This window comes from Arvicanthis niloticus, chromosome 7 (genome assembly GCF_011762505.2).
Source record: "Arvicanthis niloticus isolate mArvNil1 chromosome 7, mArvNil1.pat.X, whole genome shotgun sequence".
Classification (NCBI taxonomy): Eukaryota; Metazoa; Chordata; class Mammalia; order Rodentia; family Muridae; genus Arvicanthis; species Arvicanthis niloticus.
Window position 1 is genome coordinate 47,389,433 of NC_047664.1, and position 22,185 is coordinate 47,411,617.

The 22,185-nt window shown below is 40.8% G+C and overlaps 1 protein-coding gene across 2 annotated transcripts in view; it reads left to right on the forward strand.

Moving 5' to 3' along the window:
• The window catches only part of C1qtnf7 (C1q and TNF related 7), a 95,867-nt gene that overhangs the window by 68,399 nt on the left and 5,283 nt on the right, over positions 1-22,185 (forward strand). Inside the window, exons 1-2 of one of the 2 annotated variants that reach the window (XM_076938435.1) lie at positions 15,355-15,584; positions 21,525-21,770. In XM_076938435.1, the coding sequence (XP_076794550.1) occupies positions 21,533-21,770 (238 nt within the window). In that variant the 5' untranslated portion in view covers positions 15,355-15,584; positions 21,525-21,532. Of the gene's footprint in view, positions 1-15,354; positions 15,585-21,524; positions 21,771-22,185 lie in introns of those variants that run through there. The other variant, XM_034509031.2, reaches the window with a different exon arrangement.

Here is a 22,185-nt window from a genome sequence, read left to right on the forward strand (position 1 = left end):
AGTGTGTTGCGTTATGTCATGTTATGTTATGTTTATGTTATCTAGTGCTGTGTTGTGTTATGTCATGCTATGTTATGGTTATGTTGTGTATTATAGTGTAGTGTTGTGTTATATAATGTTATGTTATGGTTGTGCTGTGTTATTTTAATTATGTTGTGTAGTGTTATGTCATGTTATGTTATGTAATGTCATGTTATGTAATATTATGGTTATGTTACATAGTGTTTTGTTGTGTTTTGTAAAGTTGTTATGTAATGTTATGGTTATGTAGTATAGTGCTTTGTTATGTAATGTTATGTTATGGTTATGTTGTGTTATGTTACATTATGGTTATATTGTATAGTGTTGTATAATATACTGTTATATTATGTAATGTTATATTTTGGTTATGTTGTGTAGTGTTATGTAGTGTTATGTCATTTTTTGTTGTATTATGCTATGTAATATTGTGTTTCTTCATCTATTCAAGGGAGATAAAGTGGAAATAATATCACATGGTTTTGGAGGGTAGTACAGTAGATGGTACCCACACTAATAAACAAAACACAACTCTACACTGACTTGCTCACAGTCATGATAGTATTGGTTCCTTCCCCATTGCTGTAATAAACTACTCTGATAAAACAACACAATGAAGAAACAGTTCATTTTTGCTTACAGTTCCAGAGGAGATATAGTCCATCATTGTGGTAAGGGCATAACATCAAAATCATGAGCAGTCACGTGACTTCTTGACCACAAGGAAGGGTGTGGGGTTGTTACTTTGAAAGGTGGCTTAGGAGTTAAGAGTACATGTTGCTCTTCCAGAGGACTAGAGTTCAATTCCTAACACCCATATCAGGCATCTCATAACTTCCTATAACTTCAGCTCCATCAGAATCCAATGCCTCTGACCTCAGTGGGAACCTGCACCCACCCATCCTCACACACACAAATGTCTTAATTAAATAATTTTTATTTAAAGAAATAAACATATAGGGGCTGGATAGATTGCTCAGTGGTTAAGAGCACTGGCTGCTCTTCCAGAGGACCCAGGTTCAATTCCCAGCACCCACATGGCAGCTCACAACTGTGTGTAACTCCTGTTTCAATTCCTTCACACATTCAACCAATGTGTACAAAATAAAAATGTGAAACTTTAAAAAAAATATGAAAACCTGTGAGCTGAAGTGCACTCTTGCCCTTGTAATGTGACCTCTCCAGATACCTGCTGAGTTCCAACACAAAGGTGCATGGGGTCCTGCTATGACACAACTACTACAAACCACATCACAATACAATGCTACATAAAACAACACAAAACAATATAACATATCATAACACAAAGCCAGCTGTGTTCAATGCACTATGTAATGGTAGAGCCGTGGCTCAAATCCAAGAATGACATAGTAATATCCCCTAAGCCAGCAGTTTTCAATCTGTGGTTTGTAACCCCTTTGGGGGTCAAACAACCATTTCCCAGTGACCATCTAAGACCATCTGAAAACACAGATATTTACACCACGATTCATAACAGTAGCAAAATTACAGTTATGAAGTAGCAATGAAAATAACCTTGTGATTGGCAGTCACCACAACATGAGGGTCCCAGCATTAGGAGCGTTGACAACTACTGCCCTAAGTGGTGAGTCTTATCCTCACCTATATCCAATTCTTCCTATACACCTGCTGTGAGCCAGGCACTTGGGTACAAATGATCGGGCCCTGGCCTCTACGGAGATTGTGTGGTATTTGGGATACAATTGTGAGTCCTGTGGAACAAGCCTGGATGTCCCCCTCAGTGAGAATTAGTGTCATTGTGGTAGTGGTTTCCTAATTATGCAACAGCTCTGTCAGTTCTTCAGGGACAAGGGTACCTGATGTGGACAGACGATTCCCTAGGTTTTGTTTTTATGCAGGAATGAGGCAGCATAAATTCACACACCATTTGGCAGCATGTACCAAGACAGACATAAAACATGCGAACCTTTTGACCCAGTAACTCCGCTTCTGGGAAACTATCCCAAAGAAACTATTCTAAATATGGATGAAGTCTTGTGCACAAAACTATTTACTGCAATCTCATTCAGACTAGGAAAGAAAGAGACAGCTTCAATGTACAATCATAGAAAAGAATATTAAATAAATCACAAAGTAACTACTTTGTGGTTAATGTTTGGCTCCAAAACTAATAAAAAAGAGTTCTTATGATATACAATTAGGTTAAAGAGAAGGCAAACACAGTGTACCAATTATAGTAAAAGTTTTTGAATGAACAATATACATACTCACATACATACATACATACATACATACACACAGACATGCACACAATGATAGAAAAAAATACAAAATGACAATGGTGGTTATCTGAAAGATATAACTATAAGTAGATTTATTTATATTTTTGTACCTGGTCCTTTTTATGAATTTTTTTAAAAGAGGATGTCTTTAAAATAAAATATGATTAATTCCTTATGACAATTATGCTGGATATTTGGGCATAGGAGATAAGCATTGAGGTAAAAGGCAATGTATGTATTTTTATCAAAAACTTAGTAAAATATTAATAGAAAGTTTTAGGAGTAAAACACACACACACACACACAATCAAATGAACAAAGTCTGCAAAGCAGCCTGCAAGGATGGGGATACTTTGGAAGCTGGTAGTTGTGTAGTTTTGTTGTCAATCCTTGCCTGAGTGCTGCCCACCAAGAGTTCTGTACTCTTCACCACCTCTTCTTCCAATTCCTACATCAGATACAGCCCAAGAAATGGTTCGTGTGTGTGTGTGTGTGTGTGTGTGTGTGTGTGTGTGTGTGTGTATCTTTCAGGCATACTCCTTGCTGGTTTCTTCTTGTCCCTAAGATCAAATCCTGGCACCCTACAACCTTTCAACACATACAGAGTGAGCTCCATCAGAGACTGCCCATGTGCCACAGTCTCTCACTCTCTGCATCCATCCATTTTCTTCTAGCCTCCCAGTTTCCCCCAACTCTTGCCAAAGTGCATGGTTGTTTTGACTTCGTACCAGGTTCTTTTTTAAGCTATTAGTTTTACCTGGAAAGACCACTGGACACATCCAGACACTCTCTTCCTAGGAACCTCACAGTGATCTTTCAGGTCTCAAGAAATTGAGAGGTTATCTCTTGGGAAGTTTTACTACTGAATGCAGAGATGAAGGCACACCTCCGGCTCCTATATAGAATGTTCCAAAGCCATGAGTGCCCTATTCCGAGCAAGGGCATAGAGGAATGCCTCTGACCTAAAGTTTGGACAAACTCCGTAGAAGATTTTTTGCCTAGCATTTGTAAGACCCTATGTGGGATCTCCAGCATGGATTACATTTTTTTCAAGTGGGGCTTAAAGAGATAACTCAGTGGTTAAAAAACATATATTGCTCTTCCTGAGAGCTGAAGTTCAGTTCCCAGCATTCAAATCTGAGGCTCACAGGCCAACAGTAACCCCCTTTTCTCCTTATCTTTACTAGCTACCTTTGTCCCCTGGGACAGGCTTACTTCTGCTTTCATGTCACAGATATATGCATGATCTTATGTATCTATATAGGCTCTAGGATCACAAAAGAGAAAAAATAGTTTGTCTTTCAGAGACTAGCTTAATTCAGCTAATATGATTGTCTATAGTTGTATCAGTTTTCCTACAAACAACGTAACTTTAATTTTCTACATGGATGAATATCAAACACACACACACACACACACACACACCACTATGGTTTGGACATTTTAAATGTTCAATTTATGGGAAAGAATACTATTCCCAGACGAGATAGCTATAACATGAATCCTTTGTCCTAGGTCTCAAGGCTGACAATAATGACTTTGACCTAAAGCCATGTGGTATCACTCCACTACGCATTGCCACAAAGAGATGTCCATGAGCAGAGGAAAAGCATGAAGAGTCTGCTAATCCAGACTCTAAGAGAACATTCCTTGGTTTTATCTCTTCAGACTGTGATGCCCAGTCATCCTCCCTAGCATACTGTGAGTGCTGGTTGGGTTTCCCAGCTCTCCCCCCATGATGACATAATCTGTGAGGACATTGTTTTGGCTGAAAAGGTTGTCCATGCAAGAGATACTGCATGCTGCTAAATGTGCCTTTGTTGGGTCTAGGACAGCTTGGCTGCCATTCACAGGCCCATATGCCAAGAGGCCTCACGTGTTTTTAGCAAGAAGCCAAGCAGAGAACATGTGTCTCCCACTATTGGGGCAGACATGTAGAAATACCAAAGCATTTAAATAGACCTGAGATTGATGGAAAGAAATGAGTTTAGTGTATTATTATTGTTATTATTATTAAAAGTAATACATTTAAAACTGAAGGTTGTTGTTAGCTGCCTTCCAGGAGCTGCTGGTTTCCTGACCCAGCTTGAGGTGAGATCCCAGATCCCTCAATTCTATTGGTTTCTCTCATTTTCCTTCATGGAGGTCACTGCCCACAGGTGTCATTCTGAAACCATTATTGTTACTCTCTTCATACATACTGTCATGAAATTGTCATTGTGTAGGTTCTAGACTCTCGGTATTATCATTGAGTAACTCTCTGCAGCTGAAGAGTGTGGCCTCTGAACGATTTTCAGAAGAGTGAGAGAAGCAGAAAGAACACGAACAGAAAACAGTTCTTAGCCAAGGCTAGTCGCCAGAGTTGTAGTGCAATGATAACACATTTAAGATTTTTGAGCACCTACTAACTGTTGTGCATTGCATGAGCCACTTTTTATGAAGTGTCTGAAGTCATCACTGCCTTCATCTTGAACTAAAGAGCGGGGTCTGAAAAGCTGAGGTTCCTATGTTACATCTATCCTTCAGAGCTGCAAGGTAGTGGGCTGTTTTTTCTTATTTGGAAGCCTCAATTTCTAGACTGGCAGCAAAATGATGATAAAGTCTATTTCTTCTCTGAATGGTCAGGATTCACTGTGTCTAGGATAAATAAAGTGCTGCATAAATGGCTGTTATTATATGTCTTCATATTAGGAAGCTCAATAAATATGCACTCATTCCCTTGAAAACTTCTTCCGGGTCGTGGCTAAACACCTACAGATAGATCCTATTCTGGCCCATGAACATATTTCTCTGGAAGCCGCCTATGGGCAATGCAGTGACTATGCCTGTCCACAAGTGGAGGAGCTGTCCTTCACCCACTGGAAGTGTAAGCCAACTTCTGGCTGCTGGAGCATTCTGGGAGGTCAAGGGCAAGGTGGATCTCATGTTCCACCCAAAGCCACCTCCACGCTGAAAAGCAACCCTTCTTCCATTTGCACTTTTAGTTCTTTCCCTTTGCTTTGGCCCCTTGGCACATTTGCATAATGAGAGACTCTTCAGCCAACTCCTTTTTTATTCTTAACAAGCTCAAGATTATTGTTAGCTGCCTGCCAGGAGCTGCTGGTTTCCAGGCCCAGCTTGAGGTGAGATCCCAGATCCCTCAAATCTATTGGTTTCTCTCATTTTCCTTCATGGGAGTCATTGCCCACAGGTGTTATTCTGAAGCCAGACTGGCCCTGCTGGCCTGGGAGGCACCCCCTCCTCTTTGCCTCACCTTGAATCTAGCCACTGAGCCAAGGCCAGAATGAAAATCCCAGAAGCATTTCTTGGCTGCCTGTGTCCCACCCACCATCTAGTTGGACATTTAGAAGTAATTATAATGGAAACTTGGGACTGTAGGATGTTTCACTTGAAGCTCAACTCTTCATCTTGGCCCAAAAGTTACCCTCCTGAAGCTGTAGCTTACGTGGACATGCAATAGGAATAATATTCACTTGTGGGTTATCCGGGGCCAGCCTCCTGTCATGTGTGCACTAAACTGGTAAACAAGTTCCCTTTCCTTGTCCTCATGGAGGTTGAAATGGGCTACACTGACCTACCCAGATTTTAGGAAAACAAGATAAAAGTCAGGCCCTGGCTCACTATGAAAGTCCTGAGTACAATTTCCAGCACACAACAAACACTGAATACAAGAGAGCTATCGCCTTCTTTATCAACGTTACTTTTCTTTTAGCAGCCTCATTGTGAAGGACTTTATTGCCTTAGAATGTAACCAAAGTGTGAAAGTGTGTGTGTGTGTGTGTGTGTGTGTGCCTGTGTGTGTGTGCCTGTGTGTGTATGTGCCTGTGTGTGTAGGTGCACAGGGAAGCCAGGCTAGGACATTGGATCCCTAGCTGGAATTACAGGTGATTATGAGACACACACACACACACACACACACACACACACACACACACACACACACACACACACACCATTGATGATTAGACAGTTAAGGATTGCTGGGCTGGTTATCTCATTTGTACTGAGGCTCCTCCCAATAAGTAGTTTTCAGCATCCCTGCTAGAGATTTATACAAACTCAGAGATGAAGTAAAAGACACACTGACATCATGTGAAGACAAAGATAAAGGACTGAGGAAGAGTGGAGGGTCTTCCTGCAGAGCTGTGCATGGATAGTTCAGTGTTACTTGTGTTTTCTCTAAGGCAACAGGACAATGGGAAAGTGACATGAAAGACAGTTTGACTTCAAGGACTCCTTGATGGGAGGCTGCCTGCCAGTGTGGAGAAGCTGTGCAGTATCCTGTGTGACTGGTGAGAGGGCCAGCTCTCATTTATTCAAGCTGGCCTTCTAGGTTAGTTAATGTCAAAAAGGAGCTGGGATCCGGAGAAGATTGTAGGCCAGAATTCTGGATTTTCTTAGTTAAGCAAGGATTTGTATTTGTTCTCTTAAATACTTATTATGTTTTGAAAGTTTGTGCATTCCATATTTTATCATATTTTTAATCCTCCCCACGTCCTCCCAAATCATCTCCACTACCCAACTTCATGTTCTCTCTCTCTTTTTCAAAAAAGAAAGAAAAGTCAAAAGTTAAAGAACAACAAAACAATAACAAAAGTGACAACAACAACACACACATATATACACACAATTGAGTTCAGTTTATGTTGATCGGCGATTTCTGAGCATGGGTCCTGCCCTGGAGTGGAGTGTCACTGCACTGGAGAAAACTGATTGTTTCTTCCCAAGAAGGTATCAATTGCCAGTAGTTTCTTAGTTAAGGGTGGGACTTGTGTCCTTTTCTGCTTCTCCATGGGGGGTTTTGTCTGGCTTGAATCTGTGCAGGTTATGTATGCTGTCATAGTTTCTATGAGTCCATATCAGCCCAGCCCTATTGTGGCTAGAACACACTACTTCTTTGAGGTCATCCACAAACCTCTGACTCTTACGATCTTTCTGCCTCCTCTTCTGCATAGATCTCTGAGCCTTGATGGAAGGTAACTAATAAAGATGCCCCAGTTAGAACCGAGTTTCACTTTCTGTACATTTTCCAGTTGTAGGTCTCTGCATTAATTACTGTCTACTTTAAGAGGAAATTTCTCTGATGAGGGTTGAGCAATGCACTCATCTATGTATACAACAATGGTGTTGGAAGCCAGTTTATTGTGATGTTTCTTTAGCTAAATAATAGCAGTAGATTTACCCCCTAGGCCCGTGTATTCTCAGATTCTTGGCCACTTTAGCAGTATCATGCATGGATTCCATCTCACAGGCTTAAAGTGGTTAGGGTAATGAAGAGATGGTTTCTCTGCCCCTTGCTTACTGCAGCACTTGGGGGAGCAGGCCCTGTATCTCACCTGGGCAGCACAGTAGAGCTAGTGCTGGTGGTGGGGTTCATGTGAGTTAGCCTGAGAGTGAGAGAAAGAGAGAGGTGGCTCCACCACTCAATTGCCATGAGATGGTGTGGGTGCAGGGGTGAGCCCCTCTATCTCCACTTCACCTCTACCCTCAACCCTCTGCCTGAGGTAGTTGGAAGAGCTGACCCCAAGTCAAGAGAAAAAGAGAACTATACTTGCCTTTTACTGGCTATAGCACTCAAGAGAAATATATATATATATATATATATATATATATATATATATATATATAATCAATCATCAGGGCAATATAGTGTAGCTGACACTGATGGTGAAGGCATGGGTGAGCCAGCCCCCAGGGTGTAAAAGTGGGCAAACCGGTCCAGTTTTTCACAGGCTGCAACACTTGGGAGAGTGGAATCGTATCTCAACTGGGCAGCACAGTGGAGCTCACTATGGAGAAATAGGTGCAAGTAAGAGCTGGAGAGCTGATCCCGCCTCCTGCCATTGCTGGCATTGGGTGACCTAGCCTGATCAATACTGGAGAGCCTGCACTGGTATCACAGATGCTGGAGAGCTGGCAGGCTGACCAGCTCAGCTACAAACAAGGCCCAGATCCAGGGTTGTGAGTTGGCCTACCCCAGGATTTGCATCATCTGCAAACTGTTGGAGTGCATGGAAAGTAGGGTCATGCTGCTCCAAGGCTACAGAATCCCTGTGACACAGGGCAACAGCAGAATAACTCCAGGAGGAGTCTCATTGTGGATCCAATATTGATGGTGTGACAGAAGCCAGAGACCTAGAACCAGACCAATGACTCATTGCAATGAACATTTGCAAGTGAAGATGTGTGGACAGAGGGGTATACTGTGGGACACACTACAGTTTCCACAATGAAATTTTTTCTATATTTTATTTTGTTTTATTGTGTGTGTGTGTGTGTGTGTGTGTTTTGATTCTAGGGGACAAGGAGATTAATGGGACTGGAGTGTATGTTGTGAAATTCACAGAAAATCAATAGAAAGTTAAAAGGAAAGAGAAATGAAAAAGGAGAGATTGCTCAATGCTTAAGAGTGCTTACTGCTCATCCAGAAGACCTGAGTTTGTTTCCCTACTTCCACCCACATCCAGGGACTCTGTCACCCTCTTCTGGCCTCTGCACTCAGGCACACATGCCAATTCACAGTGACAAATGGGCACAATATATATAATCAAAATTAAAATTCAGTTTTTTTACAAAAAGTGTTGGGTTACTTCCATAATATTTTACCAATAATCCTGTTTGATTTGGCTGAACATGTGCCCTGCAATGTTCAATCTCTCAACAAGAAAAAGAAATTCAATCTCCACATCAAAACTTGACTTGTGTGGACATAGATCTCACGGTAAAAGATCCAAGTAAAGAATGTCTCAGTGCTTAACACTGAGATCCAAAGATTTCCTAGATGGGCTTATGTCCAGAGAGAGAGGATGGGAAGCACCCTTGTCTACCATCTTCAAGTGGAAGAGTCTGGAGAGCCAGTGAGCATGAATTACAAAGCTCTGAGAGTTGATAGTGAAGATTCCAGACCAATTCCCCAAATTTGAATGCCAGCAGATCCCAGGGCAGAAGCAGATAAATGACCCAATTCAATCAGCCAGGCAAAGCACATGAGACATCTTCCTCCACTTCTCTGTCCCCTTCCAGTCCTCAGTGGGATAGTGGCAGATGGGCAGCACTTCAGTGTGTGGTCTTTGGAAGCTGCTTTCCTTCCCGTGGCACTGCTCTGGTGTCCTATCTCTCTATTGCTGAGTGGTATTTTATTGTGTGGTTGTATCACTTGGCTCACTCATTCTGGGGTTTGCCAGCCAGCTAGCCAATATTATTCGGAAGCTCCGGGTCAGTGAAAGATCCTGTCTGCAAAAAGAAGGTGGATGATGACTAATGAACAACACCCAAGGCTGTTCTCGGGTCTTCCACACACATGCACACACATGTGCACTTGCACACACACATGCACACACACTTGCACATATGCATGCACACACTCCAAAGACACACTCCAAAGCTGACATGCTCAAGTCTGTAGCTATCCACAGCTGAGATGTTGCTTTCCCTGTTAGCTTTTAACTTCCAAGATTCTAGGATGACCTGTTCTCCAGCGATTACCAAATTCTCTTGAAACAATATGACATCTTTTCTTAGTAAAGTATACACGTGGACACTTGTAGAAGCCTAACCCATGCTCAACATGTCAAGGCACTAAAGACAAGTTTGGAATCATTTTCCTTTCCAGAACCCACAGCCCATAGTTAGGCCTGTGATGAACCCAGGTTTTCCTGAAATTTCTGTAATAAGTCATCAGAGAGCTCCTTCTTCCAGCACACAGAAAATTTTATGGAAAAAAAAACTTTGATAGCCACATAAAAATCACACTTTAGAAGTCTCAGTGCACAAAATAGTGATTTATAAGAAAGAGTGCTTTTAAGATGTTTTGAACCTAACTAGGACATGCTAGATTTTGGTTAAAAGGTCTCAAGAGCCAAGAGAGCTACTTGGTGTCGACCACTTTATTGATATGCAAGATGATGAATGTTCCCTGGGCTTCATATGAATGATTATAGCCAAAATAATATCATGTCAGACATTTGCTTGAAAATAACTAAAAGAAAAAAAGAATCTAACTAAAAGACAGAAAGGGGAAAGGCAATTAAGAGTATAAGGATGTTGAGGCAACAGCATCAGCCTTCGTACCCACTGAAGATGGGTGGTGAAGACATGAACTCACTAGACACATCCTTCTTCTTTTGAGTGTGTTTGAATTTTCCTTTACATTTCTTTTTTACAAAATCCTTACATTTTGAATATGAAAAGTGATATTTTGTACAAAGATGCATATTATACCCCTAGATAGATGCTATATTCACAATAATGAATAGTCATACATACCCTCCCCAAAAAGCCAGTGTCTTCTACATGTGACGTTGGGAGTAGGTTCTTGGTGAGGCTATACGTGATGGACAGAGCTTGGCCATCATGCAGAGACTCAAGCGGTAGTTCTGGATTAGAAGAAAAAGACGGCAAATGTTGGTAAAGTCTCTGCTGTGGAAGCTATTTCTTCATTTCTGAACTAAGAAAATCAGGCAGCTATATTCTAAGGCAGGGGGATTATAAATCCCCACTGGGTTCAAACTGAAGTCTTGCTTTCTCCTCTCAAGGCTGTATGTCCAGAGCCTGGGGCAGTGCCTGACCCACAGGAGAGCTAGTATGTACCCTTTTTAAAAAATATGTAACCTCTTATCTCATCTGAGTCTACTTCTTCCCTTTAATAAACATAGGTCCTGGTCAGAGGCCAAGCTGAATCCTCTTACTGTTTTAGGCCACTTTGTAAAGGCTCAAAGTGGCAGCAGCTACCAGTTCTACCTCCATTATCCTTAGCAACAGCAGCAGCAACATGGGAAAAAGTCAACCATCTGCCCAAAGTGACTGCTCCCTGCCCTTCTACCTAACCCAAGATAAAGAACAGGACCTCCCATGATGGGCAGAGCTGTACATGGTCCAGGTACACCATCATGCTCACTACAGTTCAGTGCCCTCTTTTCATCTTCTTCTACATTGGATACTCTGATGTAGTATTCTCTCAATCTGGAAGTGTTTTCCTGCTTCTTTGCTTGTCAGCTCTTCCTCCTGCTTCATATTTAGGTCATATCATTCCTTTAGACAGACATACTCTGAACCGTACATCAACTGTATTACCTATGAAACACCCACTAATCCCTTCTCTGTCTCATTGAAACACTCTCCAAAATGTATTGAGTTGATTAAAGATCTGTTTTTCACATGAAATAAATAAGAAATTAGCACTTCTTTCTCCCACCAGTTGCTTGATTCTCCCCTATCTTTTCATGACCTAGCAAGTAAATTCCTCAGCTTTCTTGTAGTACTAGATACACAAACACTTCAGTCGGTCTGTATGATTCATCTTCAGATACTAAAGAAAATCATCAAAAGACATCTATTTCCCATTTATTACAAAACCTGCTCCTTCTCCATAGCTTCAGCTCATTATGTGGGATGCTCACCCACCATCACCTTGTCCCCACCACAACTCCTACCCACTCTTGTCACCTGTACAGTCAGCTCAGAGGGTAAGAAATGAGAGAAAAACTATCAAACTATTATGTAAATGATGCCTATACACCCCCCCCCCATCCTGGCTGTCAGGGTCTGCTATCTACCTCAAGGGTTCAAATGTCAACTCTGTCAAGTAAAGTCAACAGACACATCCCTAGGGATCCCTATGATTTACAACATGCTGGTATGGAAAATTCACTCCCAAGCTGATGTCTGGTGAGGCCTCAAAACCAGATAAGCTTCTGTGTCCTGGAGGAAAGGCCCTGTGGTAGCCAAAGGGCTGGTATAGATGTTCCAGTCCCATCTAGCTTCCTGGTGTTTTCATTTCCTAGAATACTTGTTGCTCCAAAGCTGGCCTGCTCTGCTCTCTCCTCGCAAGTCAACCTTTGCCTTCCAAACATTCAGGTTAGGAGTCAAACTTCCTGTGGCTGTTTTATTACATTTCCATGACCCGCAAGCCTTTCACTCAGAGCCCAGGTAACATTATGAAGGAAAGGGCTACCAGCAGCACTCTTCCTGTTGGTACCCCTAACCTGTTCAGTGCTTTCTTTTGGGTTCTTGTCAATTAAATGTTGAAAATGAATGAGAGTGAATGTTAGAATATTCTCATTTTTAATAAGCTCTCAGAAGGTACTTGGGCACTCACTGACGGTCCATTTTTCTCTCTCTTGGTTCCTCGACTTAAACTCCAGGATAATGAGAGTGCTTAACGTCTTGTCAAGCACAGTTCTGGGTCTATTTGACGGATGCTGTCTTCTCCATTCAATTTAACTCTAGAAGCATTCTCTGTGTTTGCTATACAGCAAGCATTCTGACCCTGGTACCATACTGTACCAGAACAACTAGATGAGGTCATGAATAAAAAGTAGAAGAGAAGTGACAGATGATAGTTCTGAAAGCCTACCTATCCATCAGAATCACCCACGGAACTTTGGGGGGGAAACACAAAGTTCATATACAGGCCTGCTAGTTCAGTAGCCTAGGTTAGAACCACTGAGCTAAGGAGCATAGAAAGGTCTAAGCAACATGTGAGGAGAGATCAAGGGAGAGTCTCGTAAAAGCTTCAGAGTACCAGGGAGAGATTCTGGAGGAAGCAGTGAGAGGAAGACAAAGATAAACAGGTGGGAAAGGGGGCTGGAAAGGACTTGAGTCATTAGGAAACTGTTCATGGGGAATATTTTACACAAGACTGAGGCTAGAATGATAAGATTTGGTGTCCAAGATAGCTCAGTGCACTTGTGGAGAGGTGGCAAGGGCTGCATCCATGAAGCCCACAAGACTGCAAACCATGAACAGAAACTTGGTCTTCAAAATTTGGCAACACTCTAGGAAGAAAATCTGTATCATGGCAGGATATCACTAATTACCCACCCTACAGCACTTAACTATAAAAGGAGGACAAGAGAATATAGTGAGGACTGAGGGCCCTGAGGCTTGTTATCAGCTCATTCAATATCAGCTAGAATGATCTGTTAAAAGCAATTCTACTTACTAACAAAAATGCATGTGTGTGCATGTGCTCAGTGGGGTAATGAACCCATCATTGAGGGCCAATTCTGCATACAGCTTCCCAATTTTGTATTTTGTAAATGTCACACTGGTGGCTTCTAACTGGCTGTACTGAATTGTGGAATAGAGGAAATTGTAGCAACTACAGTCTGTCCTGCACTTTAATTTTCTCTTTCTTGCGAGCTTCAGTTCCCAGAATGCTGTTGGGTATTCTCACAACATTGGGTGGATTTGAATGAGTTGAACTGAATTAAATTGAAAACCAAGTAAAACCTTCAGGAAAGCAACATCATGAATGAGGGGTAAACAAAATATATGCTTAGGAAAAAAACAGAGTGAAACCTTACTCTTGTAGCAACTAGCAAGTAAAATGGAATCTCAGGCATTAATCTAAGCTAAGGTTCCCTTCGGCCTGTTTTCTACCCATAATTCTTTACCAGTGCTTCTGAAATAAGCGAGACAATAACTGCATGGAATAGACCTAAAAAGAATTATCCACATCAGAGTTCTGAACATGCTAAGAGAGCATTTCAAAAGTTTGTTCTGTCTGGAGAGAAAAGTAAGTCAAGAAAGATACAGATTACATTGAGTTACCTGAAATGAAGAGTGATTTTAGAAAGGGCAAAAATCAATTATGCATTAAAAATACTATGATCCCTTAATGATATGAAAAATATTTACACATAAAATGTGGTAAACACTAGCTAGGTATAGTGGCACACGCCTTTAATCCCAGTGATTGAAAGGCAGAGACAGTAAGATCTTTGTGAGTTCAAGACTAGCCTGGTCTACATAGTGAATTCCAGGACAGTCAGAGCTACATAGTGAGATGTTGTTGATCAAGTTAAAAAAAAAGAAAAAAGAAGAAGAGAAGAGAAAAGAAAAGAAATAAAAAGAAAAGAAGGAAGAAAAAGAAAGAAAACTGAAAGGAAGAAAAGAAAGAATGAACAAGTGAACAAAAGAATGAAATGAAAAAAGAACACACATCCCCAGTTACTGGTCAACAAATTAGTTCACACTCCCAAGCAGAGATTATTCTACTCTATGGGCAGCAAGAAAAGCCCATTAAAGTCATCACTTGTTTAAAAAAAAAAGTAATTAATTAAGAGGCTGGGCCACCTAAAATAAAGCTTGTCTGTGGCTGACACTCAATGCACTTTATTAGTACATATTAAGGATTGTAAGAAAATTTACAAACAATTAAGAACAACCATTTTATTTGAGAATGAGAAGTAAACATAGGGACCCTCTATGACAAGGATTCTACACTGATCTAGAAAATGAAATACCAGGCAGAGGTTTAAGATTTCGCACATACTATGGCGGTATTCCAGTTTTGAAAGCCAACAAATGTAAAGGAACCCTACCTGTAGCTTGGTGGATGGGCAGCTGAAGGTAATACAAATTGCATCACAGTGAGAGCCCACTCACGTTCTTAGTCAAATCTGTGATCAATATTCATTACCAAGATTCTAGGGGAAAAAAAATCCTTCATTTAGAATTGTTACTGTTGAGAAGAATTAGGGGGAAGACAGGATAAAAACAAGATTTTTTTCACATAATTTCCATAAATGACATCATGTATTACAGATCACTGTTGCCAAGGAGATATGAGAAATACATATCAAATGGAAACAAGAACACTGATTGCAGCAACGATGCACTAGTCGGGCTTTGGAGACACATTGTACCTTTGGATTTTTTAGGAAATGTTGTCTATATGAACAAAGATATATCCATCTTCTAAAATATGCAATCATTTGTCTATTCAGCAAAGAACAAAGAAAACATCAACACAATCTCAACAGCCCTTCTCTTTTGCAGTAGAATGAAAGACCAACATTCTGCCATATTTACCAAGAATAGGGATGATAGTTTTTGGACCCCATTTAAAATCCCCCAAGCAGTAAATGCTTCTTTTCTTAAAGCTAACAACCAATTTCCAGTCAGTGAGTAATTTTTTTCCCGGAACCATCTTATTGGAAACTCAATGAAAAGGGGAAAAAATTAAATAAGCAATCTTTAAAAGAGGCCACAGCAAGAGAGATGGTAAACTTCCAACCTCACCAGTCAAGGAAAGCCGGCACTTACAGCTTGTCCCAAACAAAACCATAATTTTAACTGATCCCTGAATTGAGCTTCACTGGATAAATGACTTCCAGGGCCTCTGGCTCTTTGGGACTAAACGAGAAGATTATTTTTAGCTCAACTATTTGGAAATCTTTGAGAACTTGGACCCGCTAGTCTGTCTGGTACCAAAGCAAGTTTTTCACCGAGCTCTCAGGAAAGATCCTGACTTTTGTACACTGGGAATCCTGCAGCAACCTACCCTCCCAGAGCACGGTATGGTGTTTATTCTCTCTTTCAGAACTTTGGCAATGTCAGTGTCATGGCCCATCGTCATTATGATGGAGGTTTTAACTTAGTACTCTTCTATAGGAAGAATCTAAGAAGTGAAGACCTAGCTTCGAATTTCTGACTGACAGTAGCTTCTTGGCCATGAACAATGGTTTGTAGCCCGTTGCTCTTCTTGCAGCCTATCACAAAGGAACCCTTGGGTGGGTGATATGGACTGGGGGTTAATCTGTAAACTATAAGACTATTTGCAAATGCTCAAGTTTTCTTTTTTTCACTGCTTGGCCATGACAGCACTTTACACAAAGCAGCCAAAACTATAAATCATGAGCTGCTGTAGAAAACCCTGATGAATATGTATTTTTTTTCATTCAACTTTTGTTGAGTTACTCCTGTAGTTTAGCTTGTTGTACATGTCAGGAATATGGAGTTTATGTTTTGTCAGGGAAATGAGCAAGCGAGTAGATTTAAAACCAGTTGTGTGGCCTACAGAGGATCCTAATAGGTCCAGAGGAAGGGACCTCATCCAAATAGAAAATCAATTCTGTACAGGAAAGTGGGAGGTACAAGAGCTGAGGGGCTCACCAGAAAAGGAACTGCAACTGTAGTGAAGAAAGCTCGGGTCTCCATCTTGTCCCAGACTCACTGAAGCCCTTCCTAGTGAAGCTAAATCAGATCCTGATATTGAGCAATGTCCACCTCAGAAGCCAAGGAGAGGTCCTGCTTTGGCCCTCCTAGGCACCTCTTATCATCCTAATAAATTCCAGGCTAAGCGCAGTTTGAACTTGAATTAATCATGTCCAGTCTTCTGTCATGAAGCAATAGATGAACACTTAGTGTTTCCAACAAGATGTCAGTTCAAATCCTGACTGTGCCATTTTGTGAATTATAAAAGTTTTGTCTCTGTGAATATGACTTGTCTAGAAAACTTGAATAAAAGAAAGTTTTTAGTATCGGACCTTTTCTGACTGGAGCATTTTATGAGCATGGTGCCTTGAAAGTCTGTCCATGTTGTAGCATTCATCAAAGTGCCTTCTGGTTCTGAAGGCTATTGCATCTGGGTGCCATAGTTTATGCATCTGTTAGTGAACTCTTGGGCTGCTCTTTGAGGCAGGTTGGAATGATGCTGCCTTAAACATGAGTGTGTAAATATCAATTTATGTCCCTGTGCTAAATTCCGTGTGGTATATTCCCAGAAGTGACACTAGTTGACCATATTTGAGCCCTTGAGCTGTTTTCTAGCATCTATGTTCTCATGAATAACATTTTCTATTCTTAGAGCAAAGATCGCACTATTTATAACTAGAACTCAAGCTACATATACATTTTCCGGAGACTCAGTCTTTACATTGACTTAATCTATGTCTCTCCAGGTGTTTCTTACTGCTAGTTCAGCAGGAAAGAATTCTATAACTAAAAGAATCACATGCTACTATAAACTACATCCTGCCTTAAAGAGTCAAAGTACATAGTTACATCAAAATTTTGTTATCTGCATGTTTTTAAATGCATGATTTAAAATCTAAAAACCTGTCACTTGGTTATTCCTAAAGAAAAAGCTAAGATAGGAAATCATTTCCATTTAGCATTCAGGGCCTGTTTGAGATTAGCATTATATGCAGAGCTTTGATTTTCTAAGACCAAAGAAGCATAAAAAGCAGGGGAAAAAAAAAACATGTCAGTACATATTCTACATAAATTTGCATAATTCAAGCCAATGCGTGAAAGCTTATTGCAGGAGAGGGGACTGCTAATGGAGATGTTTTCTCCTGAGGATTTAAAAACATATTCTAAGGTTGGATTATAATGTGTATTGAGTTGTATACTTTGATTAGTTTTATGCTGTGCAAATTATGTCTTTTCAAGCTGCCCAAAGTCATTATAATGTAAAGTTTTGACTCATGTGGTTTGTTCTCAGTCAAAACAAGCAAATTCCTTGCTATGCTTTAAACTTTAGGCTTAGATAAAAATGGATTGTTCAGGAAATGGTGTTGGAAATGTGCAGTTGTGTCTCTGCCTCACCGCTTCTAATTAGAAAAAGCTTACTGGACCAAATTTTTGTGTGCTGATAAAATGAGATGTGAGAATAGAAATTAATGTAAAATTACTTTTGGTATCTTGGAGTAGGAAGAAGTCTTCTAAACATAATAATATATAATAATAAACATAATAATATACATGATGTATATTATTATACATAAACATAATAGTAAATCAGACTTTAGAAAATGTTTTAATGATAAAAAATACTTTAATGGATGTTAAAAAGTAAAATTAGAAGCTGGAGAGGTGTCTCAGTGTTTAAGAGACTTCCTAATCTTTCAGAGGACCTGGGTTTGGTTTACAACAACCATGTTTAGCTCTCAACGTCCTATAAATCTGGCTCCAAGGAGCCAATGTCTCTAGCCTGTTCAGGCTCTTGCAGTCAGACATGTGCACTTGCACATAAACACATGTAATTAAAAATAAAATAAGAAGAAAACCTAGGAAAATATTCCCTGTATTTGTCATGAAGCATGTGAGACCAGTAAATATAAATATTCATTATAGTAGCAATTATAGTAACAAAGGAATGAAGCTATCCCAACTGTCCATTGGTGGAACACTAGTCAATGTAACACATGCATATGACAGACATCCAAGAGTTCCTGAAACAAAAGGATTGGGGTGCCTCTATGTGAAGACATGTCAATACAGGTAGATACACTAGGCCCTCTGTCCAGAGGTTCCAAATGACTGCATCCAATGAATCACAGATAGGCAATAAGTAATGATTGTTTAGTAATTATCTACTGCATATATGCTGTAAACAATTATAGATAATCTAGAGTGACTCAAGTATACCAGACAATGTAAATAGGTTATATGTAAACACAACACAACTTATATCAGGACCTTGAGCCTCTTCAGATTTATGGGAGGGAGATGGTCTTAGGATAAATCGCCCACAAACATGATGTTTGTGAGCACAACGAGAATGCTGTATACATAAAGCTAAGCTGGGGGAGGACACTCAGGTAGTGGACAACAGAACTCACCTTTGCAGAAGAAACCAGTATTTCGGAGACAGAAAAAAAACAACGCTAGATTTACTTATAACTTTGCATCCTTTTCCTTTCCATTTTTGGAAAGACATTAGCTACACATATAAAAGTATTTTAACACATTTAAGCACTGTAGGTTACACAAACTAAACCACTAAAGTTCTTACTATGTGATCTTAAACACTGCAAAAAGAACCCATGCTGGCAGGGAAAGCCTTTCAACTTCCTTTGTCTTATAATAGTTTCATCATTTCTCATTAGGTTGTTTTTTGTTTTATTTTCCGCCACAGAACTTATGTCTCATCCTCTAAAAAGTCTCTTCTTCCAACTTGGAGGTTTGTGTTAAATGCTGTTCTAGACAATTGGACCCATCAACAAATGAGAGAAGGATCTCTGCCCTTGTGGAGTTTGGATGCTATGGGTTCCTATCCAAAAAGGAAATGCATAGTGTAAAATAAAGATGGGAATAATCTAGTGAGTTCAGATGATAATGCAAGGGAGGGAAGAAAAAAATAGAGCAGGAAGAAGGGGTGGGGATAAACAATACAGTTCACGATAGTACATAAGATGACAATGGTTGGCCTAAACAGTGTGGCATGTGAGAAAGACCTCAAGAAAGAGGTGAGGAGTTAAGCCACATGGACATGCTGGTGCAGAAATTTTACCCAGAAGAAGGAAACCACAAGGATCCTAGGACAAGTTGTACCAGGTGCCTTTGAGGAACACCAAGGAATCCATTACAGCTAGAACTGGGACAGGGCATCTTTATATAGGATGTTCTTATAGCGCCTTAACCCTGTTCATATGGGATGTTGACTGGTATGCTCTTGGAAGGCAGCTATAGATGTTGAGAGTTTGTGGGAGCAGCATTCCTGCCTTGTCCAGCAGGAAGGAACTCTTTTGCAGTTGTCCTCTGCCTCTTATCGGCTTTTTGGTCCCTCTTCCATGAAGTTCCTTGAACAGCTCATGTTGCTATCAGAACCACAGGATTTGTCAGAAAATGCCTTACTCCCATTTGAACACTAGGATCAGTGGTTTGAGGGTTAGCATTTGCCCTGTTCAGGGTACGATTTAACATAATGGTTCCAATGTTAGACGCTCGCTCCCACTATGATGTATGTGAGAGGCAGTGTGAGCCTTAAAGAGCAGGCCCCAGAGCAAAATCACAAAATAGGCACTCTCCATAGTTCTAGTTCCCTGTCTGCCTATACTTCTCACCTTGATATCATACACCATGATGTGATGCAGCCAAGAAGGCCTTTTGGAGAGCCTGGGCCACGTGGCATTTTCAGTCTCCAGATTTTCAGCCTCCGGGCTGCTAGCTAAATAAACCTGTGTCCTTTGTGAACCTCTTGCCTCAGGTACTTAGTTACAGTAGAAGAACACAGAATGATATAATATTGTATGGCAGGTCCAGTACATAGAACATGACAAAAGTGGGAGAGTCTGGTAACACTGAATACGTGGTTTTAGCTTTTTTTTTTTTTTTCTGATGATAAGATTTCTAAGACTTGAAATTATTCTAAAACCTCACATACGTTCCTGAGCTGGGGCAAATTTCTGGGTATACTTCCAAGATCTTTCCACGAGCACCACAAAAAGTGGTATGGTGTGTGGTATGCCATTAATATTTTCTGGAGTGGCTGTCAAAACTAACATTTGATCACTCTCCCCTCACTTTATTATTATTCCCCTTAAGGGTATGTTGTCCAGATCAAGCACTATGAAGATTCCATATGAAACCACAGGTTTAGCTATCCAAAAGCTCCCTTACACGACTCACAGAAGCACCTGTGTGCATTCTCCCACTGAAGAAACTGCTCATCCCTAAGTATGGCATAGCCTGAAAATTCAAGTTTCCCAAGCTGATGCTGCCTTCAGGCCAGGATATCATGCTAATATATCATTCATTGCTCTCTGCATCTAGGCCTTGTGGAGAAAGTAGCCAAGTCCTATTAGGTTAGAGTCAAAGAGACCACCTGTATCTGCTTCACACGGCGTACCCGGCACTATGCGTGGTTTAAGTCACACAGCTCTTTAATTGACCCCCAGTGCTAACAACTAAATGGGACACAGAGGCATTATAGCCTGCAGATTTTAAATTAAAGTGTCAGACTCCCCCAGGATAGGCAGAGTACTTCAATTAACACTAATTGGCATTACCCATGATTAACAAGTGAAAAACATGGGTTTTCTGAAAATGTGTCTTTTCTCCCATGAATTCTGAGAAACGGATGGATGCCTGTAAAGATGAAGGGGATGAGACACACGGTGTGTTACATTGGCGCAACTCTGAAAACAACTTCCACACATACAAGAGAAGAGGAAAAAAGATGGTAATTAATGTTACAGATAATTGGTTCTATAAGAGCATAAATCAATGTTAAGTGTGAAAAGACAAAGTTCTAAGTCACAGGATTGGCACAATGTCACCTTTCTCCACAACATGGACACACACAAGAAGACTGAAAATAAGTATATAGTAACCTATCAAGGGCAATTAATTATCCCTGCATAGTGGCAACTGTGCTGGGATTTATCTAAGTCATTTGAATATGTCGTTTTCCTTTTATAATAAATTAGTCTTGCAAAAAGGAAAGCATGGTTTGCTAAGACCATCCATTCTTTCAGAATAAATGCAGCAAAGAAATGTGTTTAGAATGTTTTCACCCTTCATCAACATTAGTCCACGTGTAAGGCACTGAGAATACTGTCAGCAGTGGATTGATGGATTCTTAAATCAAAAGAGGAAACAGAGTTCTAAATGTGAGGAAAAGCAAATGATAGAGGGGCTGTGCACAAGCCTATTCTTTCGCTCACCCTAATTCCATCGTGCCAAAGCCCTTCCCTAGAGAGTGCACTGATGTCTTTACTTCTCTTCTAGAGCTCAAGATGATTGTCCTGCTCTACGTGACAAGTCTTGCCATCTGTGCAAGTGGACAACCTCGGGGCAATCAAGCTAAGGGAGAGAGCTACTCTCCAAGGTACATCTGCAGCATCCCTGGCTTACCTGGGCCCCCAGGTCCTCCAGGAGCAAATGGCTCCCCTGGGCCTCATGGTCGCATTGGCCTTCCTGGAAGGGATGGTAGAGATGGCAGAAAAGGAGAGAAGGGGGAAAAGGGCACTGCAGGTAAGGAATCACCATGAGGCTCTGCAAACACCCACCTCCGCCCTCCCCAAACCACTCCCTTTCTTGCTTCTTCTCAATGGGAACCGCTCCATCAGTCACTTCTCCACTTTATCTTCAATAAAAATAACAACTCACTCGACCGTGACGATGCTTTAAATTCTTTCCAGCCTTAGTTGGCTGCAATGATTACTTTCTCGGGTGGACATTTGTGACATTGGAAAAGTAAGAAAACTGATCCTGGTTAAGGGCACTGTGGGAGATGAGCACAGATAGGAAGGTACTGTGCATGACTGCTGGAGGTGGACTCCCAACAACTGCTGACTGAACCCACTGGACAACAGCTGGATGGGTAGCTTAGGTAGACAAGCAGATGGAAGAGAGCAGGGAAAGAATTGGCATGCAGAAACTCAGTTGC